This window comes from Fundulus heteroclitus, unplaced genomic scaffold (assembly GCF_011125445.2).
Source record: "Fundulus heteroclitus isolate FHET01 unplaced genomic scaffold, MU-UCD_Fhet_4.1 scaffold_421, whole genome shotgun sequence".
In the NCBI taxonomy this organism is placed as follows: Eukaryota; Metazoa; Chordata; class Actinopteri; order Cyprinodontiformes; family Fundulidae; genus Fundulus; species Fundulus heteroclitus.
The window spans coordinates 1-27,754 of NW_023396837.1; the positions used below are offsets into that span (position 1 = coordinate 1).

At 42.4% G+C, this 27,754-nt stretch overlaps 1 protein-coding gene across 1 annotated transcript; it reads left to right on the forward strand.

Moving 5' to 3' along the window:
* Positions 1–15,457: 15,457 nt before the first annotated feature.
* LOC105923197 (neurofibromin-like) lies at positions 15,458–26,054 on the forward strand. The gene is made up of 4 exons (XM_036131361.1): positions 15,458–15,696; positions 15,830–15,876; positions 23,947–24,163; positions 25,801–26,054. Exons 1-4 carry the CDS (start codon positions 15,594–15,596, stop codon positions 26,025–26,027), a joined length of 594 nt encoding a protein of 197 aa, XP_035987254.1. The 5' UTR covers positions 15,458–15,593; the 3' UTR covers positions 26,028–26,054.
* Positions 26,055–27,754: the final 1,700 nt, after the last annotated feature.

A 27,754-nucleotide genomic window follows, 5' to 3' on the forward strand; every position in this document is an offset into this window, starting at 1 on the left:
TTTTTCCATCACGCTTATTCATGTTGGGGTCGCGAGGGCTGCTGGTGCCTATCTCCAGCATTCAATGGCCAAGAGGCGGGGTACACCCTGGACAGGTTGCCAGTCTATCGCAGAGCGGAGCTACAATGAATGGCTAACACCGAAGCTCACTGCTAAGCTAACCGGATACAATAACCACTAAACACAGTGTTTAGATACTGAACACTGTCTAGTGGCAGACAGCAAGCGGAAACTAACAAAAAACATGCATGCACATTGGCGTTATGTGAGCACGACCTCCTTTTCTGAATACATTATGTATTGACTACTTTCAGGATGGAAGGATGATTTTACCCAGTTTAACAAAAAGTGTTTTCTGAACAGAATTACCAACTATAGGTTTAAACATATAAAAAATGGATTGCATTTCTTTGAGTTTGTGGGGTTCTAACAGCTTTCTGAGAATATCCTCTATGACCAGCACCTTGGTTTATTTGTTCCCTTTAAACTGTAAACCAGGTGAGAGTTTCCTGAGGGTTTGATCCTTTCAGTTGGCTTTAGTTGGTCTTATGAATTCTGTAGTCTCTGATCCTTAGTCTTTCAGTCATGGAAAAAAAATATTGCTGAAAACCAGTATGTTAGATCTAATTTCAACTGTATGTATCTAACTCCAACTGTAGTATATATATGTATGTATGTATGTTGTATATATATATGTATGTATGTGTATCTATATATCTATATATATATATATATATATATATATATATATATATATATATATATATATATACACACACACACTCACCGGCCACTTTATTAGGTACCCCATGCTAGTAACGGGTTGGACCCCCCTTTTGCCTTCAGAAGTGCCTCAATTCTTCGTGGCATAGATTCAACAAGGTGCTGGAAGCATTCCTCAGGGAGTTTGGTCCATATTGACATGATGGCATCACACCAGTTTGCCGCAGATTTGGTCTGCTGCCACATCCATGATGCGAATCTCCCGTTCCACCACAATCCCAAAGATGCTCTGTTGGATTGAGATCTGGTGACTGTGGAGGCCATTTGAGTACAGCGAACTCATTGTCATGTTCAAGAAACCAGTCTGAGATGATTCCAGCTTTATGACATGGCGCATTATCCTGCTGAAAGTAGCCATCATGTGTTGGGTACATTGTGGTCATAAAGGGACATGGACATGTCAGCAACAATACTCAGGTAGGCTGTGGCGTTGCAACGATGCTCAATTGGTACCAAGGGGCCCAAAGAGTGCCAAGAAAATATTCCCCACACCATGACAACCACCACCACCAGCCTGAACCGTTGATAAAAGGCAGGATGGATCCATGCTTTCATGTTGTAGACGCCAAATTCTGACCCTACCATCCGACTGTCGCAGCAGAAATCGAGACTCATCAGACCAGGCAACGTTTTTCCAATCTTCTATTGTCCAATTTCGATGAGCTTGTGCAAATTGTAGCCTCAGTTTCCTGTTCTTAGCTGAAAGGAGTGGCACCCGATGTGGTCTTCTACTGCTGTAGCCATCTGCCTCAAAGTTCGACGTACTGTGCGTTCAGAGGATGCTCTTTCTGCCCACCTTGGTTTGTAACGGGTGGTTATTTGAGTCACTGTTGCCCTTCTATCAGCTCGAACCAGTCTGGCCATTCTCCTCTGACCTCTTGGCATCACACAGGCATTTCCGCCCACAGAACTGCCGCTCACTGGATGTTTTTTTCTTTTTCGGACCATTCTCTGTAAACCCTAGAGATGGTTGTGCGGAAAATCCCAGTAGATTAGCAGTTTCTGAAATACTCAGACCAGGCCTTCTGGCACCAACAATCATGCCACGTTCAAAGTCACTCAAATCACCTTTCTTCCCCATACTGATGCTCGGTTTGAACTGCAGGAGATTCTCTTGACCATGTGTACATGCCTAAATGCACTAAGTTGCCGCCATGTGATTGGCTGCTTAGAAATTAAGTGTTAACGAGCAGTTGACAGGTGTACCTAATAAAGTGGCCGTGAGTGTGTATATATATATATATATATATATATATATATATATATATATTGTATTCGATACAACTTTGTCTCTGAGTTGTTTGGTGAACTCCTTGGTCTTAAGTGTGACACCTCTTGCTTAGTGGTGCTTCAGCCTCTATGGCCTTTTAGAAAGATGGGTTTATAGATCGTGTGGACACTTGGATTATACACAGGTGGACTTTTCAATACCTGTGACTTTTTAAGGTAATTGTTTGCACCAGAACTTTTCAGGGCCATCCACTAAGACAGTTTTTAGCAAATCCCTGACAGTTATATTTCAAAACATTTAGATTACGGTCAAAATGTAGCCGAATAGGGCATTGACCAAAGGAAGTGAATACTTGGGCAACACACTGTAGATACCATTGTAGATTATTTAGACCTATTTAGAAGCACAAAAGCTCTTCAACTAAAAGGTTTTCTCCTATGTGTTGTGCCAGTTCAGACGTGACAGAAAAGTTTGCATCAATTCGGGACGTAACGGACTGCGTTACCCATGATGCAATGTGGTCAAAATGGCCACCAACTCCCATCACGCAAACACGGCAAAATGGCCTGCCGATCAAGATAAGGTTGCTATGGTGATGGCTATAAAAGCCGATCACACACGAAAATCTTTCTTCTTCCCTGGCTGTTAGCCAACCCGAGAAGACACAGCTGTTTCCGTTGGGGTGATTCCCCGCCACGTGTTCGATTGCTCGCTGGACCGAGATTTTTCGACGCAACGGTTATTCCCTGCTTGTTATAACAGGAGGTCGACTTAAATAAGTACTTTTAAATTCCCTCTGATCAAAAGACTGAGAGACGCCGCATCTCCCACTGATCGAAGAGGACCCCGCTTTGTCTGGCCAACAAAGCGACTGACTGTTGAACCCGGTGGAAGAAACGAAGGAGCTTCTTCCCCGTGCCGCTGCAGCCTGTGGACAACTGCGCTCGTCGAGGCGCGTCCAGAAAGCCACACTCGGAGCGCTCCAAATCCAGCCCCGAGGCACCTCAAAGTAACGGGGTTTTCCCCCTTTTATTTTCTGTTTCACCAACAGGGTGTTTAGAAGTGCCTGGGCAGGCGTAGAACTTTGTAGGTGTTGGTTAATGGCTTTTATTCCACGACGAAGTTGGAATTATTTTGCTGAACATTTTCTTTGTATGTGCATGCATTTGCAATTGATTTTGCTGTTTGATTTGTGATTCATCAATAACCCCGCCGTGGTTACTGCTTCATTTATTTTCATCTTTTCCCCTGCTTTCCCCCCCCCTCTCTCTTTTCGCTCTTCTTATCGATTTAATCTTTTGTCCGAGCAAGTCGCGGGCTTTGCTTTAAACTCCCAGTTAGCTGCCCCCTCTCGAAGCGAGGCATTATCCTATCAGCGTAAGCGTGGTTACGTCATTAGGACCTCCCCTCATACGTCATCGTAGCAGCCATCTTGGGAGGGTGACGTATATCTGAACTGTAGGTAGCTTAGCTGAACTAGCTTTGTGTAAGACATCAAAGCGTCCAGTGAGATTCCCGAAGCTGTTCTGTCTGTCAATGCTGATACGTGAAATGCCGGTGTTTCGAGGGCGGTGTTAAACAACTTTGAGTTAAGTTAAGATCTGCTAACCGCTCATTTTAATCCATTGTTTATTTTGTTTTGTTCTTTATTTCCACATATATATTTTGCATGTTTTAGTTTAGTAATGAGTAAGAATTCCAAAGTTGTTTGAATCAGAGAATTACTGTAACAGGGAATTGCTTTTGGTTCAATAAAACCACGACTGCGGAATAGACATTGTTTTGTGTTCAGTCCAATTCACGGTTACATGGTTATTCAGAAATCAGAGCTAACCTCCTTTGGAGTTAACATCTGATATTAATACAGAGACAATATCATTGGATGGTGATAAGGGATAAGGATTTAAACTCTAATTGCAGTTACATTGGGGTTCTCACAGCCTGCTGGATAAACCTGGTCGGTTAACAGTCCGACCTGATCATTTATTCCAGCATAAATGAGTTCATAACAGCAAGTTAACTAATGCATTAGTGGTATAAATACTTATAAGCTTATAGCTAACATCACCACCATTTGAACTATATTTGTTATAGCGAATTTTTGAGTTGAATGATTTATTATTTAAATTATAATACCAAATTATAATTAATAATAATAATAAGCATATTCAACCAGCTTATGGCATAACATAAATTGGCTTTTCCCGGTGTGGGCTGGAGTCTACTTATTGGCGTTCCTTTAGACTAAATCGAATAACCAGCAACTTATGAATTGAATGAACACAATCCATATTCCAGCATTTTGACTGCTCACCTTGCCAAAAGGACTATTCAGTCATAATTGATTAATGAGGTATCATTACTAAATATATACGTGTTTGTGGTGGTTTGAGGTTGTTAACCTGAGGTTTGAATATTGATTTCTGGACTGGAAGTCAGCTAGATTGAAATACACAGCAGCCAGCGTCTGCTACTTGTCAATCAGAGTCTGTGTCCGTGTTCTGCTTTGAAAAGAGAGACCTTGCCTCCATCTGGTGGACGTTGTTTGTAATTGCAGCATAATTGTTTGAAAGAGGGACACGATTCCCCATCGGCTGGACATTGTGTGCAATTACGGCTCAGTCTTCCCAAAGTGAAGGGCACCCTGCCTCCATCTGGTGGCCAGGATAGGTAGTTGCAGTCACGGTTTTAAAGACAGCTTAGATCGCTCAGTGTTTTTTTTTCCCCAACTTATTATCATATCTTAATTTTTTTCCCTTTTGAATTTTTTATTTACTTTTATTATTATTTTATTTTTCTTTTCTTTCCTCCCTTATACCCTTCTGCTCATCATAACTGGTCAAAATTGAGCTGTGATTTTGAAGCTAAGGTTGCAATTTAGCGGTTTTCAACTGTCATTCTTTGCCACCTCTGAAACTCCAAAACACTTTGCTATTTTCCACACATGTGTAGAGCACCTGTTCTGAAATAACTTACATCACAAACAAAGCCACAGCTTTATCATTAATTACTGGCCGAAAGGTTAGTGGTCCATGTCACTCAAAGTTAATATTCTCAAAGTTAAACAAGCATATTAACCGTTCCTAAAACTAAGGAGTTGTAAGTCGCAGGGTTGATTTTCCCTTGCGCAGCCTAATTAAACGCACATATTTGAATCCACTTCCCGCGGTAAAGTGAGTCATAGTGCGTGTTTGCTGTTAACAGTTAAAGTGAAGCCACTTAACAGTTGTTGTTAGCAGTTTGTTGTTTAGCGCTAAGCTAAATTAAAGTGTATGCGTTGTTGCTTAGTGCTAAGCTAAAATACAGCGTTATTTGTTGTCTGTCGTTTAGCGCTGAGCTAAACTACAGTGTTGTTACTTGTTGTGTTGTTATCCATAGCTGACACAGAATGGATAGTGAAGATTCCTCAGTGTTTAGGTCTGAAGGAGCTGAAGGTCCAAACCATTCCATTGGAATGGAGGCCCAGGATGTCATTAGCTCACTGCTTAAAATGACACCGGACGAACAAACCCGTCTGAATCAGTTTAGCATAGAAGACTGTGAGAGGAGAATTCAGGAATTGGTGGAGGAGGTCCAGAGCAAACCTAAACATAGATTGGTAGCAGATGTTTTGGGTGAATTAACTGCGTTATACCACCGAAGGTTAACGCTAGAGACCAATCTGCGTAACAGAGAGGTTGAGAGGCGTGCTTTAGCTGAGGAAAGAATCAGGGAGCTAGAACAGAGAAGTGTTCAGGGCAGCTGTCATCCCACAGAGGAGCGAGAGGAGGATCGCATTAGCTTGCAGACAGAAGGATCTGAGTGTGAGAACTCCAAAGGAAAACATGGAGATCACACCTGGAGGACATTGGATGAACTGGGCCCTCAGACACCTTCTGAGCGAAGGGTAAGCGAAGGTCAGGACAGATATAGCAGTGTGATACAGAAAGAAATGCCTAAACAACTTACGGTGGCAATCAGGACTGATCCACATGATGTAAATCATGGGAAAACACCTGCTTCCCACCTGACCCCTGACACGGCTCGCTATGATCTTTTCCCCCCACCAGGGCGACGAGAGCACCGTTCCTGGGACACAGGTGAACCCCACTCCTCTGAACTGCGTCCACAGACAAGAGTTCATGACAGGGGGGTCCCCCGGCGTCCCACGAACGGCCGCCGATGCCAGGTAGGTGGTCAGAACTGGAGCCTCCCTCCCACCGTGGTTACCACAGGCAAGAGTCGTCAGGAGAGGACTCAGATGGACCAGCTCCGATCCCTGAACAGGGACTGCGGATGCGTCAACTTGAGTCCCTGGCCCGAGACATAGAGCGTTTGATCCTAGCAATACAGAATCCACCATTGATGACTATCTCAGAGAGGTAGAGCGCTGTCTGCTAGACTTATATAGCCCCTCAGCTCGAGAAAAGTTGAAGCTTATCTGGAAAACCACGTCCAGAAGTGTCCATGTTTTCATAGAAAGCCTCCCTCCAGCTACACGTGACCGTTATTCAGCTCTTTGTCAGGCTTTAAGAGAAGAATATTCTGTGTTTACAGACCCAGCTTCTGCAACTCTTGGAGCTTTTGCAATTCAGCAAAAGAGAACTGAAGCACCAAAAGAGTACTACCGTCGCTTGCGGGCTGCTTACTTTCAGGGACGAAATGCTCCCGGCTTGGAGGAAGACCACACTTTCAAATCTTTGTTCCTCCATAATCTTCATGAAAGCGTGCGTTATGAGGTTACCATGCATTGTAGAACCAAGAAACTTACCATGCAGGAAATCAGGAAATACGCGCAGGTGGCATGGGAAACACGTGTCCGGCCCAACAAAGGAGCCGATAGTGATAAAAAGGTTCTGCAGATTCAAGCCGAACCAGAAAAGAGTTTAGGTCTGGAGGGACATGAGATGCCTCCCTTCAAACCTAAAACTAGATTTGGTCCTAAGAAGCAACATGGTTTTGAGCCGCAGCAGAAGAAAGCTTCCCAGGATAGGAGAGGTCAGCATGGCAGCATGGAAGGTGAGAGGTTTCAAAAATGGCACAGGCCGGATCCAGATCGATACGGTAAGCAAACTGACAGGCCAGAAAAGCCGAAAAGCACACATGACAACAAAGGCTGGAACCTGCACATGGAGGAGTCAATGAGAAAGGAGATAGAGGAGACTTTTCGCAGGTTGCTCGCCGAAACAGTGCATCAGATCGCGCCGCAGCCGTCCCAGCCATCACCCAATCCTGCCGACCCTCCAGGTAAGCCAGGCCCAAAACCCCAGCCAGCATGACTAGGCGTGGAGCAGGCTTCCCCTTCTAACAGAGTTTATCTGATTAAGGGGGGGGACCAACCGAAAATTCACCAACAACCTTCTAAGATCCCATCAACAGGTGATCAGAATGCCACTTTTCTAAGGTTTTTAGGTGAGCTAAACCATCATGAAAATGCACACCGCTTATACTGCTCGACAGTTATCGGAGGATGTGTAACTGCAAATGCTCTTTTAGACACGGGTTCCGAGATCAGTCTAATGCGCTCAGATTTGTTTGATGAGGTGACCAGAGCTATGGTGTCTCTTGGGAAACCGTTCCAGGTGGAGACCTGTAACGTGGGCATCACTAGCTACACTCAGGATCAGTCATGCATCACCAAACGGGCGTGGTTAGACATCACTTTCCGTGACATGACCCTGGTGCACCCCATCTACATATGTACCTTGGACACAGAACCTTTTCTTGTGGGTCAGGACCTGTTGAACAGGTTAGCCCCACTCATTGACTGCTATCATGGTCATCTTTGGGCCCAAGTGGGGACTCCAAAGCCCCTCACTTCTGGAAGTGGACTGTCCGTCCCCATCAACCAGGTGACATGCTCCGAGGAGCCCAAAGAACTTTTAGCACCATTTCTGCCTTCAACAGAGCCGATTTCCAAATCCTCTGACACACCACCGCTTCTCAGAGATCAGAGAACTTCTCTCAGCAGCCACACATCTTTCCTCTGCTCACTTAAACACTCTGGAGTTGAACCCTATAACCCCAGAGTGGCTGAAGGTGTGCACCTGGAAAGCACATTCATGCCAGATGTGCTGCTGGCTCTTTGGTCAGAGAAATCTGCGATCAGCAGAGATCTGTACAGCTCTCTGTGCCGTGGAAAGCCCCATCTGGCTGAAACAAAACACAGCCACTATTTGCTCTCAGCAGACTGGCCTCGCCGGCTTCTGAAAGCAACGGGGGTGTGCATACTTTATGCACAGATTGGCACAAGACAGCTCTCTCATCCTTTCAGCATTGTGGAGAATTTACATCCTCCAGTATTTGTTGGTGCTGATCTTCTGGTACGGCTGGGTGCACAGCTGGACACTTGTAACCAGGTCCTGTGGGCCCAAGCTCACATGACCCCAAGTTCCTTCCTGGGCACCCCTGAAGCCATGCGATCAGGGCAAACCATCCCACAGGCTTGCCAGGTGGCTAGCGAGACAAACATGCTAATACCACCACAGACTGCAGGTGTATCTATTAGATTAGCCATCCTGAAAGGACAACAAATACAGAGCACACAGGTTTTCTTTCAACCCCTTTCTTATTTCCAGGAATCCAACCTGGTCGCCCGGGGCACACCCCTGCTTGAGCTGAACAATCGCTCAGCTTACCTGTTAGTGGAGAATCCAACCCACATGCCGATCCAAGTGGTGGCGAAGAAACCTCTTGGGGTGCTCATCGAAAGCTCTTTCCACGACTTTGAGCTGAGCATTCCCGTCATCGGAGACCTGCCCTTATCCTTGACCGGCAGACAGGACTCTCCAGACACTGTGTTTACTTTTCCTTCCAACATGATCCAAATCAGGCGACATGAAGCTCTGCCTGCTGGATCCATTTGTGGTGCAACGCTTGAAGCTGAAGGAAATCTGTTGGTGTATGCGACAGCAACCAACCCAACAGAACCAGCACCAAATCAACCAGAGAACCGGGACTCACCCACTGAGCCCTGCCCTGGCTTCGAAACAGAAATTATGCAACAGCTGGGAAAAGCTGATGCACTGACCACTGAAACGGAGGAAACAGCACTTAAGGAGCTGTTTTATGAGTTTCAGCCCATTCGGCCCAAAGATTCAAACGAACTTGGGATCACACTGACACACGTCCATGACTCACCAGTAGGAGAACACAGAAGCTGCAAAGCTAATCTGACAACTCTCCCACAGGTGACGTCCCGGCCTTCAACGGCCCAGGACACCCAGGAGTATGTACAAGGCTGCTTAACCTGCAGCCAGTTACAACCCACACGACCACTAGACCAAGCCCTGCTTCAGCGAAGGGGGGTTATATTTCCGTGGTCACATTTGCAGACTGACTGGATAGGTCCAGTCCCCAAATCGTCAAGAGGTAACAGATATCTTTTGACAATAACAGGCAGTTTCACAGAATGGGTCGAATGTTTGCCGGCACCGAATGACACCGCTGTCACCACAGCAGCCCTGCTGCTAAATCACGTTTTCAGCCGGTGGGGCCTTCCCCTGTCCATCGACTCGGACAGAGGAACGCATTTCACGTCAAACATCTTGACCGTGCTTTCTGACAGGTTGGGCGTGGAAGTTAAATTCCATATCCCCTACCGCCCACAGTCATCCGGACAGGTGGAGCGAATGAACTGCACCGTGGTCAGCATGTCAAAGGAACATGCCAGCAGCCATGACAGGGACCGGGATACAAAGCTTCCCCTGGTCCTAATGCTAGTCCGCTCTACCTCACCATGCTCCACAGGGGTGACACTTTTCCAGATGATGACAGGAAGACAAAGGACACTTCCCCTGAATCTCATCTACCAGCCCGAAGACGTCAGTGTGACAACCATCTACACTGCACACCAGTGCGTCACTGACTTAAAAGACCGTCTCCGAACGACTTTCGCGTGGCCTCAAAAGAACCTAGAAGCCAGCGTGCAAAGTCCAGAGTACACATGGGTTCAAGCGAACCAAACTAAACCGTCCACTAAACTCTCCTCACAGGGAACGGAGCCTAACTCCGCCCCCGCCGAAGAGAACATTGCATAGCATTAAATAGGACAAGTGCATGTTCAATCAGGACACTTTAAACATGCACTAATAAAGCAAGTGTCCATACATAACTTCACGTCTATAATTTCACACTCAGCCATAACACCATGCATTGCTTTGGAAACGCTCGCAGAAGTGGTAAAGAATGACATGATGTATACTCAGGTTGTTAGAGATTTAATGCAGGACCTCACTCGAGAGGTTAGCTCATCCATAAATAGCCTTGCTGAAGGACGGATTCCTCCGTACCTGGTACCAATAGATTTGGTCGTAAAGGTTCTCAAATCTGCCTCTAGTGAAACACTGCAACCACCACAAATACACCTGGCGTACAGCCTAGGTAGTGCAATTCCGATATTTGTAAATCCTGACAACTTGGAGATAGGATTTATGCTAAACCTTCCCATCATTGAAAGAGCTAATGTGTATAGGCTTAAATCAGTATTGAATGTCGGTTGTTGGCAAGGTGAGACCCACGTACACCTACAAACTCCCTCAATATTGGCCTATCATGATGCTGACCCCAAACATTATTTAGTCCCTAATTTGGATTTGTGTACCAAAACCAAAGACATCCACTGGGTATGCCCAAGCAACCCATTTATCAGAGATGTTACCAATTACCTGTGTGGTCTAAGGAATGAATCTCCTGAACAAAACTGTCAGGCTAGAATGACCCTTAAAGATGCAGGTGTAGAAACCAAAATTGAGCAGGCAGGTAACCGCTGGCTCGTTAGCACCCCAGAGGCAGAAGCCCTGTTATCCTACGAGCAGCATGACACAGTTACTAGACTAAAACTGCCCAACCAAACCATTTTCTGTTCCCCACCTCAAGGCGCTGTAGTCCACATTGGAAACATGGTTCTGCATCACCTTGACGTTGACAAATATGACTCAGAGATTGAAATAATAGATGTCTTTAAGGGATACAATTTCAGCATTGATGTCGGCATTGAAAGACAGCTTTTACTTGCAGGCACCCAGCTGATTAAATTCAGTCTCACTCCATCAGAGTTGAGCTCGGTCCCTCTGCTTCGCTTCCCCAGAGCTACAGAGTCGACCGACACTCACATTATGACCATTATTGTGGTTCTCCTTGTATTTGGATGGGCCATCACTACCGCGATGGCGTATGCAGCATACAAGCAGATCAAACAGTTGCAAACCAGGATTGACGCCCTCACCTTTGTCGCTCCCAGGTTCGTAGCACCAGCTCCTTGAAGGCCACAAGCTGATTAGACTACGAACCGCTGTCTCTTTCCTTTCCCTTTTTCCCTCTCTCCTTTCTTTGGTTCAAAGTTCAAACGTGATGACCAATGAATGTATTGACAATGGTGATTGTGAAGTTTGCATTTCTTTTTTTTTTTTTACTTTATTGTTGCCTTATTAGCCAATAGAAATTACTAGCTATAGCTTAGTCCTGCCCAGGCTAGGTCACTGACCCAGGCACAATGAATGCTTTGTTTTTCCTCCTCTTGGATGATGAACTGAACTGCATGAATCCCAATGGACTACTAGAAAGACTATTAGGTTGTTCCACTCATGCACAACGGATTTTCGTCACGCCAGAATGGACTTGGTTGTAGCTTTAAAGACTGTGACCAGCATCCCACTCTTCAAAGCTAAAGGGGGGTATGTTGTGCCAGTTCAGACGTGACAGAAAGTTTGCATCAATTCGGGACGTAACGGACTGCGTTACCCATGATACAATGTGGTCAAAATGGCCACCAACTCCCATCACGCAACACGGCAAAATGGCCGCCGATCAAGATAAGGTTGCTATGGTGATGGCTATAAAAGCCGATCACACACGAAAATCTTTCTTCTTCCCTGGCTGTTAGCCAACCCGAGAAGACACAGCTGTTTCCGTTGGGGTTATTCCCCGCCACGTGTTCGATTGCTCGCTGGACCGAGATTTTTCGACGCAACGGTTATTCCCTGCTTGTTATAACAGGAGGTCGACTTAAATAAGTACTTTTAAATTCCCTCTGATCAAAAGACTGAGAGACGCCGCATCTCCCACTGATCGAAGAGGACCCCGCTTTGTCTGGCCAACAAAGCGACTGACTGTTGAACCCGGTGGAAGAAACGAAGGAGCTTCTTCCCCGTGCCGCTGCAGCCTGTGGACAACTGCGCTCGTCGAGGCGCGTCCAGAAAGCCACACCCGGAGCGCTCCAAATCCAGCCCCGAGGCACCTCAAAGTAGAACTTTGTAGGTGTTGGTTAATGCTTTTATTCCACGACGAAGTTGGAATTATTTTGCTGAACATTTTCTTTGTATGTGCATGCATTTTGCAATTGATTTTGCTGTTTAATTTGTGATTCATCAATAACCCCGCCGTGGGTTACTGCTTCATTTATTTTCATCTTTTCCCCTGCTTTCCCCCCCCTCTCTCTTTTCGCTCTTCTTATCGATTTAATCTAAATCTATCGATTTAATTAAGAAAATATTCCCCACACCATGACACCACCACCACCAGCCTGAACCGTTGATAAAAGGCAGGATGGATCCATGCTTTCATGTTGTAGACGCCAAATTCTGACCCTACCATCCGACTGTCGCAGCAGAAATCGAGACTCATCAGACCAGGCAACGTTTTTCCAATCTTCTATTGTCCAATTTCGATGAGCTTGTGCAAATTGTAGCCTCAGTTTCCTGTTCTTAGCTGAAAGGAGTGGCACCCGATGTGGTCTTCTACTGCTGTAGCCCATCTGCCTCAAAGTTCGACGTACTGTGCGTTCAGAGATGCTCTTCTGCCCACCTTGGTTGTAACGGGTGGTTATTTGAGTCACTGTTGCCCTTCTATCAGCTCGAACCAGTCTGGCCATTCTCCTCTGACCTCTGGCATCAACAAGGCATTTCCGCCCACAGAACTGCCGCTCACTGGATGTTTTTTCTTTTTCGGACCATTCTCTGTAAACCCTAGAGATGGTTGTGCGTGAAAATCCCAGTAGATTAGCAGTTTCTGAAATACTCAGACCAGGCCTTCTGGCACCAACAATCATGCCACGTTCAAAGTCACTCAAATCACCTTTCTTCCCCATACTGATGCTCGGTTTGAACTGCAGGAGATTCTCTTGACCATGTGTACATGCCTAAATGCACTAAGTTGCCGCCATGTGATTGGCTGCTTAGAAATTAAGTGTTAACGAGCAGTTGGACAGGTGTACCTAATAAAGTGGCCGGTGAGTGTGTATATATATATATATATATATATATATATATATATATATATATATATATATATATATTGTATTCGATACAACTTTGTCTCTGAGTTGTTTGGTGAACTCCTTGGTCTTAAGTGTGACACCTCTTGCTTAGTGGTGCTTCAGCCTCTATGGCCTTTTAGAAAAGATGGGTTTATAGATCGTGTGACACTTGGATTATACACAGGTGGACTTTTCAATACCTGTGACTTTTTAAGGTAATTGTTTGCACCAGAACTTTTCAGGGCCATCCACTAAGACAGTTTTTAGCAAATCCCTGACAGTTATATTTCAAAACATTTAGATTACGGTCAAAATGTAGCCGAATAGGCATTGACCAAAGGGAAGTGAATACTTGGGCAACACACTGTAGATACCATTGTAGATTATTTAGACCTATTTAGAAGCACAAAAGCTCTTCAACTAAAAGGTTTTTCTCCTATGTGTTGTGCCAGTTCAGACGTGACAGAAAGTTTGCATCAATTCGGGACGTAACGGACTGCGTTACCCATGATGCAATGTGGTCAAAATGGCCACCAACTCCCATCACGCAACACGGCAAAATGGCCGCCGATCAAGATAAGGTTGCTATGGTGATGGCTATAAAAGCCGATCACACACGAAAATCTTTCTTCTTCCCTGGCTGTTAGCCAACCCGAGAAGACACAGCTGTTTCCGTTGGGGTGATTCCCCGCCACGTGTTCGATTGCTCGCTGGACCGAGATTTTTCGACGCAACGGTTATTCCCTGCTTGTTATAACAGGAGGTCGACTTAAATAAGTACTTTTAAATTCCCTCTGATCAAAAGACTGAGAGACGCCGCATCTCCCACTGATCGAAGAGGACCCCGCTTTGTCTGGCCAACTAAGCGACTGACTGTTGAACCCGGTGGAAGAAACGAAGGAGCTTCTTCCCCGTGCCGCTGCAGCCTGTGGACAACTGCGCTCGTCGAGGCGCGTCCAGAAAGCCACACTCGGAGCGCTCCAAATCCAGCCCCGAGGCACCTCAAAGTAACGGGGTTTTCCCCCTTTTATTTCTGTTTCACCAACAGGGTGTTTAGAAGTGCCTGGGCAGGCGTAGAACTTTGTAGGTGTTGGTTAATGCTTTTATTCCACGACGAAGTTGGAATTATTTTGCTGAACATTTTCTTTGTATGTGCATGCATTTTGCAATTGATTTTGCTGTTTGATTTGTGATTCATCAATAACCCCGCCGTGGGTTACTGCTTCATTTATTTTCATCTTTTCCCCTGCTTTCCCCCCCCCTCTCTCTTTTCGCTCTTCTTATCGATTTAATCTTTTGTCCGAGCAAGTCGCGGGCTTTGCTTTAAACTCCCAGTTAGCTGCCCCCTCTCGAAGCGAGGCATTATCCTATCAGCGTAAGCGTGGTTACGTCATTAGGACCTCCCCTCATACGTCATCGTAGCAGCCATCTTGGGAGGGTGACGTATATCTGAACTGTAGGTAGCTTAGCTGAACTAGCTTTGTGTAAGACATCAAAGCGTCCAGTGAGATTCCCGAAGCTGTTCTGTCTGTCAATGCTGATACGTGAAATGCCGGTGTTTCGAGGGCGGTGTTAAACAACTTTGAGTTAAGTTAAGATCTGCTAACCGCTCATTTTAATCCATTGTTTATTTTGTTTTGTTCTTTATTTCCACATATATATTTTGCATGTTTTAGTTTAGTAATGAGTAAGAATTCCAAAGTTGTTTGAATCAGAGAATTACTGTAACAGGGAATTGCTTTTGGTTCAATAAAACCACGACTGCGGAATAGACATTGTTTTGTGTTCAGTCCAATTCACGGTTACATGGTTATTCAGAAATCAGAGCTAACCTCCTTTGGAGTTAACATCTGATATTAATACAGAGACAATATCATTGGATGGTGATAAGGGATAAGGATTTAAACTCTAATTGCAGTTACATTGGGGTTCTCACAGCCTGCTGGATAAACCTGGTCGGTTAACAGTCCGACCTGATCATTTATTCCAGCATAAATGAGTTCATAACAGCAAGTTAACTAATGCATTAGTGGTATAAATACTTATAAGCTTATAGCTAACATCACCACCATTTGAACTATATTTGTTATAGCGAATTTTTGAGTTGAATGATTTATTATTTAAATTATAATACCAAATTATAATTAATAATAATAATAAGCATATTCAACCAGCTTATGGCATAACATATGGGTATGATGTCATTCCCACATTTCAATTGCAACCCCTGAGGAAAATAAAAGCAACAGGAGCCAAGTTTTAAGCCCGATGTGTGTGTAATATGTGTTTGTATGTGTTCTCCACAGTTATAATTTATTGGACTCCAAGATCAACACTGTGTTGTCCATGTGCCAAGACATCAACCTCCTGAACCCTGTCCATGGGATTGTACAGAGTGTTGTGTATCATGAGGAGTCTCCTCCTCAGTACCAGCCTTCATATTTACAAAGTACGGCTTTTTTTTCCCCTTCGCATCTTTAGAAATGGAATGTTGGCTGATGGTATGTGAATTGAAGTGGATAGGTCTGAGCTGTTACCTCTTCTCAACTGTTACCTGTCTTTCATTCAATTTAATTTCACAGGCTTTGGCTTTAATGGACTCTGGAGATTTGCCGGACCTTTTTCTAAGGTATGGATGATACTTCCTCCTGTTATGTCTTTATTTTTTTATTGAAGCATCATAACAGGTATTCAGGTATGCAATACTTGGATGACCAAGTTGACCATCCAGGTAATAGCGATAGTATAGTGATGAATTAAGGAAGCACGCACTGCCAAATAGATATGCAGCTAAAGTTGAACCAGTATCACAACATGCCTGAGTACAATTTCAAGTGTGCCATTAAGAAAATGTCCTAGTTTCATTGTTTATTACCTAAATAAGTTGTTGAGCAGCAGTGGCTGCGATGTAGTGAACAAGAAGTGCTTTTCTTTTCAGTCTGTGGCAGCATGTAGAACAAGTATGAATATTAACAAGATTTCCGTGCGGTTGCAAAAGGTAGTAAATGAAATGAGCTCAAATTAAGGCCAGTAAAAGTTCGTAAAAGGTAACAGAAACTGACTTGGTAGTAAATTTTTCGCCACCCCTTCATGATATTCTTATATTTCTGATGATGCTGACTTTTTGTTTTAAGTTTGTAAAATCTGTATGAAATATTATTACTACAGCAGGACCTGAGCCAACGTTGTTTGATTTGATTGGTTCCGCCGTCCGATCTGCTGTGCATTTGCGCTGTTGGAACCGCATAAGTTGAGACAGGCGAGTCATTTCGCGCCTCTCCAAATAGCTCATTCTCAACAAGTAAACGACTCTATGGTCATTTTCAGATGTCCTACAAAAATACAGTTCACTCTGATGGTCTCACATCACCAACTGCATGTCTGCTGGAAACAAAAACCCACCTTCCTGAGTCTGAAAACAGATGGCTGCTTTATTCTTGCAGAAACCAATTTTTTCAGACCACATGAATGGATCAGAAACAGATCTCAAATACAATAAAATAAAAACTGAATAAAGTTACTCTGAAAAATATTCTAAACTCTGGCAGATGTGCACTTTTTTCACTCAAAATAATTTTTATTGAATTTTACATGTAAAAACAGAGCACACTAACAATATATTTCAAAACAGGTGTGTCGAATCAAGCGTGACAAGTAGCTCAAACAGACATACTGAAAAATATATTTTCCTCAAAGGTGGAATCTCTTGCGTTGTAAAGCAAGTAAGATACCGCGATATGAGCAAAAAAAAATAACCCTTTTCCAAATACCCACCTGTCACTGCCGATACTATGCCACCACACCAAGAACTCGCATTGTGTACTATCACATGCAGTGCTACAGATTTAGATGATCAAAAGAGCTGAGAATATTCTCAAAAAGGGACCCCAAACTTTGCCAAATGAATCAAGAGACTAAGTGAATACCTATTTTTTTAATTTTCAATATTAAATGGCATGAGCTGAAGAATGCTGAACTTGTATAGATAAAAGTTTCACTACTTTTATTAAAATTGCAATGTTTTTTTTTTGGAGCATGTTTACACTGCCATCTATTATCTGCAGGTGATGTTAGTTGATTCATCTCTTTCCCTCTGATTATTTAGCTTAAGCATTTGACATGTTATTGATATTCTATTGGGAATATTGGCTTTTGAAGTTTGAAATTTGTCATTGCATTTTGTTTATATTTTTAGGAAAACTTTTTTCCCTGTATTCTGGGAATGAGTTTTGGAATATTTTTGTGTCTTAATCAAAACAAAATGACAGTTACACCTTCAACTAAGTGGGATAAAATTTAAAATGGTAAATGATAAACAGTGTTGTAGTCAAGTCACTATGCCTCGAGTCCGAGTCCAGGTTCGAGTCACCAGTGTTCAAGTCCGAGTCAAGTCCAAGTCATTAAAGTCCGAGTCGAGTCCACTACTCATCCGAGTCGAGTCCGAGTCGAGTCACTATTGACGTGTGATGTATGACATGAAGCAGTAACATTCCATTGCACTAATAACTCTTTCGCTGTAGTTACCCTTGGTTTTACTCTGTAAAACTACCGCTTTTTCCAAGTCTAAGACGTCTCCTAACCATCGTTTTTAAACATTGTTGTTATGGAACGCGCAACAGCGACTCGAGGTACGCTGATAGGCCGCATATGAAGGATGTTAAAGCCGCAAGCGGCGTCGATCGGCCCTCGCAGCCAAGCGCACACCGCCGCGGTGCCGGCCGGCGGGCGGGCGGCCCCGGAGCCGCCCGCCCGCCGGCCGCCCGGAGCCGCCCGCCCGCCCGGAGCCGCGGCGGGGTTCGCGCACCACCGGTCGCCCGCCACCGCAGATGCTGTTACGCATTTTCCTCGCCCGTCCACCGGGCGATTCCCACAAACGCGTTCGGCAGCGTTCCCCCATAACTCACAACAAATCTGATGCATATCGGTCGATGTAGCGAGGAGATACAGCCGTTGGAATATGATAATGCATTTCGCCACCGGACCGGACTAAATCGTTCGGCGGGCCGGAAAATGTATACCGATTCCTGGACGGTGACTACAAACAGAAAAAACTGCAAATGACGCCATGAACGCCGAGCAGGAGAAAAACAACGACTTACCTTTCTATCAACTTGGCCAGTTTTCCAGTCTTTCTAAGCCCTCGACACTCAATCCATCGTTTGAGCTGAACGTTGGTATGTTGTTCCACAGTTCTACCAGTAAAATGGGCGCCTGGACATCCTCTTGTGAAAGTTTAACAGCGGAAAAGTCGGTCATATCCGTGTCTGTTGCATGTGTAACGGCTGGTTGCTACGAGCGCTCTCACACTGTTTGCCCAACCTTAGCGGCAAGGGGCGTTGCTCATGAGATGGTGACGTCACGTGCGCGGTACGACATTTAGATATTAAAATCATACACCAAATAATATTCTAATGACATATTAAAATTATAGCCTAATGATATAAAAAAGTCGAGTCTTTTTCTCAATTTCCGAGTCAGAATGATCTGAATGTAGGAGTCCGAGTCCAAGTTCGAGTCATCAGTGCTCAAGTCCAAGTCAAGTCACGAGTCTCTAAATTTAGCTAATGACTCGGACTCGAGTTCGAGTCTCGGACTCGAGTACTACAACACTGATGATAAATGGACTGAACTTATATAGCGTAGTACACTATAGCCACATTCACCCAGTCGCTCTCACTAACGCGCACACATTCATACACCGGCACGCAGCTCGGTAGGCAACTTAGGTTTAAGTGCCTTGCCCAGGGGCACATCGACATGGGGCAGGGGGAAGCTGGAATCGAACCCACAAGCCTCAGATTGCCAGACGACTACTCAACCCACCAAGCCACAGTCGCCCTATTTATTCAGTAAAAAATATTGTAGTAAATTTAACTCTGAAATTCCTGGTTGAGAAAATGTAGGTTAATCATATGTGTTATTGTCTTTCCAATATTTTCACTGATGTAATCACAATACTTTTCTCCTAATGTCACACAGCTCCCAGTTGGAGCCCAGCTCAAAAGTAGCTGCCTCTCCTTAGCCAATCAGTGGGCTTCATTAACTTATTGATCTGGCTAAACTCATCACTATGCCTGGTTAGCCCCAAAATATATGAAAAGCACTAAATAAATTTGAAATGTGCATAGGTCACAGATATGGCAGTGATATAAAAAGCAATAAAGTTAATGATGCGCACAACAAATAGTAGTAGTAAGACGTACAGCAGCAGATCCTAAATATAAAAATGTTCAGGCTGGCTCTGAACTGGGTCCTGGACAAAATTCAAGGAATATAGTATTATTAGTGGTGTAAAGAACATTAATTGTTTTAACTTAAGATAATAGAAGAAAGTAATCTTTTCTTAGGTTTTACCTTTATCGTAGCTCTAGATTCATTGATTCCTTTATGCTTAATATGTGGAGAAAAACAGCCCAGACTACACCACGTAAACCTCAATCCAATCTCCAAACAGAATACTCATGTCCAAAGCAAGACTGCAGATTTTCTTATCTCTCTGAAAGCAACTTCATTAAGAAATCTGAAACAGGATTGTTAGATAGAATCCTGACTTATATAGGTAAGAAAAGCTCAACACCAACTGGAGAGCCATTATTATAAAGCTGTTAACAGTGATAATCTTACATAAATCCCCGTCTAAGATCATTACCAGACTTATTGATGTAAGGTGTGCAGAATATATAAGCAGTGAATTTGCAATGCCTCTTAATGAATCCACAAATTACTGTATCAGTGGACTTGCTCACGATGAATGAGGAACAAGTGCATTTTTGTGGATTGAGACACCATCATAGAATTTCTTTTAATTTTTTTATTTATATTTCACATTAGAAGTGTGTCTGCCCTAATGGAGCAGTAGACATGATCCAAGGTATCAAAGGCGTTATAAACACAATCACAGAGAGAGAGCCATACAGAACTACCTCCCACGGTACATTATGTGGCAGTTATGTGAAGGCTAAATGTATGGCTTTGCTTTCCTTGGGACTAAATTAATACCAAAAACAGGTCTTGATGAAAGGGCCGCCCAGGTTCTTTCCATTCCCAGTTTAGAACAGTGTTTTTAGTAAAAGGCTTTTTGGGTTGTGACTTTTGGAGGCATGATCCAAAAGCCAGCTGTACACTATGCACCACGTAAACAAGAGAAGTAGAAAAAAAACAGCCACCCTGCACCTGCCAGACTGCTGTTCTTGCCTATGTTACAACCAGGGCTGGAAGATATAGAAAAAAAGTATATCGATAAAATTAATCATATTGATCGATATAGATAATTATTAGCAAATTCAAAACATATATTTTAAGTACAGCCCTGCCCATTTTATCCTGTTGTTTAGCAACTTTTTTTTACATACAGAACACACAGAAACTGAATTCAAACTCAACCCTTTATTCAACAAACTTTTTACCAAAACTGCAAGTTTTTAAAAAAGAACGTGTGCTCTCTGAACTCTTTGAAAAGGGAAAGGGGTGGAGTTTGGTCCTGGATCTGTGTTTGTGATTGGTTGGGAGGATGTAATGACTGTGATTAATCTACATGGGTAGAATGCAAAAGGAAGGAAAACTGTTATTCTATTGAACTTTTTATTTACCCTTTTTTTCTATCATTGATATACATCTATTGATCTATATATATATATATATATATATATATATATATATATATATATATATATATATATATATATATATATATATATTGTTATTGAATTATTGTCCAGCCCTAGTTAGAACCTTTGCCAGTTTGATGGCTCTAGAAAGACAGCTGCCATCTACTGTCAACTAAAGACTGAATAGGCTCATAGAGCAGAATTGCATACAGTAGATCAATTGAAACTTGACCTGTCTAACAACGTGACAAACAAGGTGCTGACAGTATGCTCATCAGGGAGATGAACTTTGAAGATGTTTGTAATAGTGCGTTCAGACTGAATGCGATGTGAGAGTCAAAAAGGCATCAATTTGGACTGGTTGGAGGTGCGTTGGGAGGAGCTACCCTGTTCCTTTCCTCAAATGCAGGGAAATATTTTACTGTTAAAAGTTTTGATAACTTACCCGAGATCCCAACTTGCTTGCTAATCCTCCTCCAGGCGAAGTCCTTTACTGTCTCTGTAGTGATAACTTGACCGATTATAGATTATAGGATGGGCAGACGATGAGTTTGTCCTTCATTGTCAGCTTCTCAGCTTTTCATGGTCCTTTCGTCTCATTGGAAAGTCTGCCACTAGTCATATAGCAACGTCTTTCTGATTGGTTGACACTCTGCTTCCAGTAGCAAAAGTTCAGATTTTCCAACTGTAGCGTCTGCCACTTCAGACACTCAGACTTTTGAAATCTCAAAATGCACTGCTCCAGATGCTCAAAACAAGCCGCAGGACCTCCTGACACTCCTAGAGGTGCGCCCATCATAGACTTTGCATGTAAATCAGATGCCCCTGATGCTCAAAAACCATTCGATGTGAACACACCATCAAACTCTTGTTACTTAAGTGCGAGGCACCAGAATTGACAGACTCATACACAGGTTTCGAAATGTTTTCAGAAAGAACTGAACGAAAGGCCGGTTGCCTTGGATTTAAACCTGTTTGCTGTTACTTAAGAAAGCTCAACACAGGATTTACTTGATGTAAACAAGCTTAAATGATTTGGAACAAAAGGTTTGGCTATGTACAGAACAAATTAAGACCAAGGTTGAAAGTTTTGTAAATGCTGGGATGTACGCATGTATGTACATACTGGTATACTTGGTAGTTTAGTAACAACCTTGCTTAACAACAGGGTTTCCCATTCTTTACCTCAACATGACAAACTTAATTTTTTTTTTTTATGTTTTTTCATGATTTATTTCCTAACACAAAAATGAACAAAATATATCAACATCCATGTTATAACATGAAACAGTAAGTTGAATAATAAATCTGAACCAATAAAAGACAAAACAAAAGCCACAGATAAAAAACAAAGGAAAACAAAACCCATCAAATATTTCCATAAGTAAGTGGATAAGAAGTAGATAACTAAAGAATAAACAGAGGAGAACAATTACAGGTCATAGAAAAAATTTTTAAAACGGAAAGCAAAACAACAACAAACAAAAAAAAAAAAACCTGGGTATCCAAAATACTTAACATATTATTTGCTACTATATTTGTTATAGGCTAGATAGAGGGTGTACGCCTTTATAACTAGAACTAGAACCTTTGCCACTATAACTTTATAACTACGCCACTTTACTTTAGGACCAGTGTACTCTATGGACTACTTTACACTGGATAATTATGTGTTGGGCACAGATTGATGAAGAGTGAATGCGTTTTAGAGTAGTTAGCCACATTTTATCATCAATCTCAATGTTAAGAACATCATTAGAAGGTTGTATATTTTTTATATTGTACCCTTTGGAGTGGGACTGATTTCTAGTAGTCTATCAGCCATAGTGGAAGCAGGGATTATTAGAAAACCAGGAAAACGGTAACAAATAACGTCCCTAACGTGGAGAAATCTAAAAAAGTGGATACCCAGCAGGTTAAAATTTTAGGATAATCTACGAATGAGGCCAAAGTTCCATCTAAGTATGGGTCTTTTACAGAAAAAAGGCCATGACTTTTCCACACTGTGAAAGTTTTATCAATGAGTGAAGGTGGAAATAGAGGATTAAAGTGTATTGGCAATAAAAGGGGTATTCTTTGGATCCCAAAATGTCGCATTATCTGAGCCCATATTCTAAGGCAGTTCTTAACAATTATAGTGTAAGATACAGGAGATGTTGCTGGGGAAGGCATAAAAGAGTACAAAGAGGCAGAGCTATATGAGGCCTCCTTTATTGGTAACCATTTGGTAATCTCACAGTTGGCATTGAACCAAGTAAGGGAGTGAAATTGATTTTAAAAAGATGGGAAATTCTTAGTCACATGGATCCCCAGGTACTTAAATCCTTGCAGTGAATGGTAAAAGTAAGTGGGTAGGGTGTAGCTGCACTATTAATAGGGAATAATTAACTTTTATTAAAATTCAGTTTATATACAGATATCTATCCAAACTTTTCAAGCTGGTCTAATAGCAGGGGCATGGATGTCTCGGGGTCTGGAATAAAAAGCAACAAGACGTCGGCATAAATGTATATATAATTTTGTAAGACTTAGAGACTGAACATGATTTGTTTGAGCAACAGTCAAGTAAAGGGTCACGGCCGCAATTAAAGTCACCCCCAAGAATGAGCTGGCTGCTATTTAGACCAGGAAGTGAGAAGAAAATATTTAAAAAAAAAGTCCTCATCGTCCCAGTTCAGACCATATATATAGTGCCAAGTTGCTGCTGTTAAGTCTTCCAAGAACAATAATGTACTGGGGCTAAGGGTCTTACTCAGGAACCCATGAGGATTGAACCGGGTTCTTGCAGCCTTCGCAGTACACAAGCGTGTTGCTCTACTAGGCCACCACTCCCCCCATAAAGGTCCCTCCAGTGGACATAACCTTTAGCTTTAAGGTGGAACAGAAGTACAGACATTTGAGCTTGCTTGCTCAAATGTTGAGAGATCTGTTTTTAACAGAGCTGCTTATTTCCCTGAAATCTAACAGAAAATGGTTAAGGTCAACACTATTCAAATCAAATATGTTGTCAGACAACTATTATGTTTTTTCTGATTTAACACTGGGTTTGTGATTATGTGCATTATTTATGTCCATGTAATTTGTCCCTGCAGCAAACACAGATCCCAGACTATGCTGAACTTATCGTCAAGTTTCTGGAAGCATTGATTGACAGTTACCTGCCCACCGCTGATGAAGAAAAAGGAGAAGAGCAACTCCGAACTCCCACATCCCCATATCCTCCTAGCAGCCAAAGCCAGCTGAGTATTACTGCCAACCTGAACCTGTCAAACTCCATGACCTCACTGGCCACATCGCAGCACTCACCAGGTATGACTCCCCCAGTCTACAAACACACTCAACCACAAACGCACACTTTCAGTCTGACTTGCCACAGAGTTCAGTGTTTCTTTCGCTCTATGGCCAGCGTAATCCTGAAGTTTTTTAATCTAGTCAGATAAAGGAAAATAAAATAAACAGCTGACTGGAAGCATAACCGCATGTGTTTGATCTCCAGTAGAACATGGAAACTGTGACAGCAGTTATGAGGCTGATTGTAAAAAGGTAAAAAGAAGGTTTTGTGGCTTGGTTTTAGAAATGGGTGATAAGATGACATACATAACACATATTGAGTCCTTGATATGCCAAAGCAGACAGATCATTGAATTAGCTATAGACCAGATGCTATGCAAATGCTTCTGTTCAGACATGTCAACTTTGGTTTGTTCATTACCCTTCAACTTCATTAATTAACTTATGTTACAGGTCTTACCTGTTCATAAAATGTTGTATTTATATTTAGTCTGTATTCAAGTTTTAAAAATAAATTAACATTAAAACCATTCAAAATGAATTAAAGATTTCTTTTTTTTTTTGTCCATCAAATACCGTCTTCTCAATTGTGTTACCACAAGGCAGTGAAAGTACAGCAGGAATCATCAGCAGCAGAACTTTTAAATTTAGCTTTACTTTAGACTTTTTAACAGCAGAGGGAAGGAAGATCCTTTTGAAGATCTTTTTTCTTCACTACCTGCAGAAGGACAGGAGTTAACTACATAGCTGCTAATGCTAAGTAAATACTGTAAACAAGGCTGGATGTTAGTTCTCTTCTGAATTATCTGGTTTGCCTGTTTAACTTCTTAACAATTTTATCAGTTTTTGCACTATACCAAATAGACGTATACCACAAGTAGACGTCATCAAGTGTACTTTAGTAATCAAAGTATATTTCCAAAGTTTACCAAGTACATGGATACAAGTATATTTACAATTTACTAACAATACTTATTGGGACCAAATTGGCCCACTTTTAGTTTATGAATGTATTATTTAAAGTATATTGTTAGTTTACTTGTAATAAATTTCAAGTCTACTCTTAGTTTATGAAAATACACTCTAATGTATAGTGAAAGCAATTTTCTAGTTTTGCTATTAGCTTACTAATAACAGTCCACTGAAAAATATGTTTTAAATGTACTGCAAATAACTCAGTTATACTTCTACTTCACTTTTAATGGATAATAAAGAAATATTTTAAAGTATGTGACAAAAATAGATTTTTTTAATTTTATTTTTTTTATCCACCGAGCAGTTCCAGTAAATTGAAACTCGCTTTTTAACTTTGACAGTATAGTGTAAAGAACAGTCCACTGAACCAGAACTACGGGGTAAAACTGTGGAATTGTTTAAAAGTCGCAAGCCTTCTTTGCAGCAGCTTGCTGGTTGCCTTAGAGCACATGTGTCAAACTCAAAGCCCGCGGGCCTTATCCGGCCCATCAAGGCAATTTATCCAGCCCTCAGGAGCCGAAGAAGGCTTATCATGTCAAAGTAGAGGCATATGTCCTTTTAAAAAACACAGTGCACCAACACTAGCAGATGACAGGGCACCCCAAACTATCACTCAATATGGAAACTTTACATTTCACCTCAAGCAACATGGATTGTGTGCCTCTCCTCTCTTACTCCAGACTCAGGTGCCTTGATTTGCAAAGGAAATTCAAAATTGACTTTCATTAGAGAACATAACTTTGGACCACTCGGCAGCAGTCCAGTCCTTTTTGTGTTTAGCCCATGTGAGATGCTTCTGATGATGTCTCTTGGTCAAGAGTGGATTGACAAAAGGAGTGCAACAGCTGAAACCCATGTCTTGTGTACGTATGTGCCCGGTGGCCCTTGGATCTCTGACTCTATCTGACTCCGGTCATCCCTATTGCTTGTACACTTTTTTCTACCACATTCAATTTTCAATTCAATTCAATTCAATTTTATTTATATAGCGCCAAATCATGAAACATGTCATCTCAAGGCACTTTACAAAATCAAGTTCAATCATATTATACAGATTGGGTCAGATTATACAGATTGGTCAAAAATGTCCTATATAAGGAAACCAGTTGATTGCATCAAAGTCCCAACAAGCAGCATTCACTCCTGGGGAACCGTAGAGCCACAGGGAGAGTCGTCTGCATTGTACATGGCTTTGCTGCAATCCCTCATACTGAGCAAGCATGAAGCGACAGTGGAAAGAAAAACCACCCATTAACGGGAAGGAAAAACCTCCGGCAGAACCGGGCTCAGTATGAACGGTCATCTGCCTCGACCGACTGGGGTTACAGAAGACAGAACAGAGACACAACAAGAGAGACAAAAAAGCACAGAAGCACACATTGATCTAGTAATCTGTTCTACATTAGATGGTAGTAGCGGGTGAGCCGTCTTCTCTGGATGATGTCACAGTTAACAGAACGCCAGACCAGGTGTACCTACTATGAAGAAAAAGAGAGAGAGCAAAAAGTTAAAAGCTGAAATGACGACAGTCATTTCAATGTAAAACAATGCAAAACTGGAGAACAGTAGACTGAAGAACAGTAGAAATCAGTAGAGTGAGAAAATTAGACCCTGATGTCCTCCAGCAGCCTAGGCCTATCACAGCACAACTATAGAGATAGCTCAGGGTATGAGCCACTCTAACTATAAGCTTTGTCAAAAAGGAAAGTTTTAACATTAGTCTTAAAAACATCTTTTCCTTCCCTCCGCCTCTCTATTAATGTGCTTTGACACAGCTCTGTGAACGGCAAGCCTCTTTAGAAATTACCTTTTGTGTGTTGCCCTCCTTGTGCAACGTCTCAATGGTCATGTTTTGAACAACTGTCTAGTCTTCCCCTTGATTGTGTAGCCAACGGAACTAAACTGAGAGTCCATTTAAAGGCCTTTGTAGGTGTTTTGAGTTAATTAGCTGATTAGAGTGTGGCACCAGGTGTCTTCAATATTGGACCTTTTCACAATATTAAAATTTTCTGAGATACTGAATTTGGGGTTTTCATTAGTTGTCAGTTATAATCATCCCAATTAGAAGAAATAAAGACTTGAACTATATCAGTCAGTGTGTAATGAATGAATATAATACACAAGTTTTACGTTTTGAATGGAATTACTGAATTTTTTCATGGCATTGTAATTATATGACCAGCACCTGTATGTGCTAAATAATATTTATAAAAATGTGGTAGTTCCAATCCTCCTAAAGATTTAGCCTTTTTAATATGAGTTTTTAAACACATACAGGGAGATTTAGATGTCCAAAAAATGTTGACATGAGAGAACCTAAGTTTTTGAAGTCTGGGGTGGTGTAACTTAACCTGACAACAGCCAGCTGCATGTATCGCTCCGCCTAGCTCCACTCACATACATCTGGGACACGGCCATAGGCATTGCCTTTACTGAAGGCTGGGCCTTATCAAAACTTCTTGCATATGATTGGATAAGCCACTTGTCTGTCATCTTTATCAACGTGCTATTTCAACCACTCACACCGAAGCTAACCCGTGACGCTGATGAGACCGACGCTGAAAAAAAAAAAACTTTTATTTTTTTTTTATGTGTTTGCGGCTGTAGTGCAGGGTTTCCCGCAGCGCTATCTTG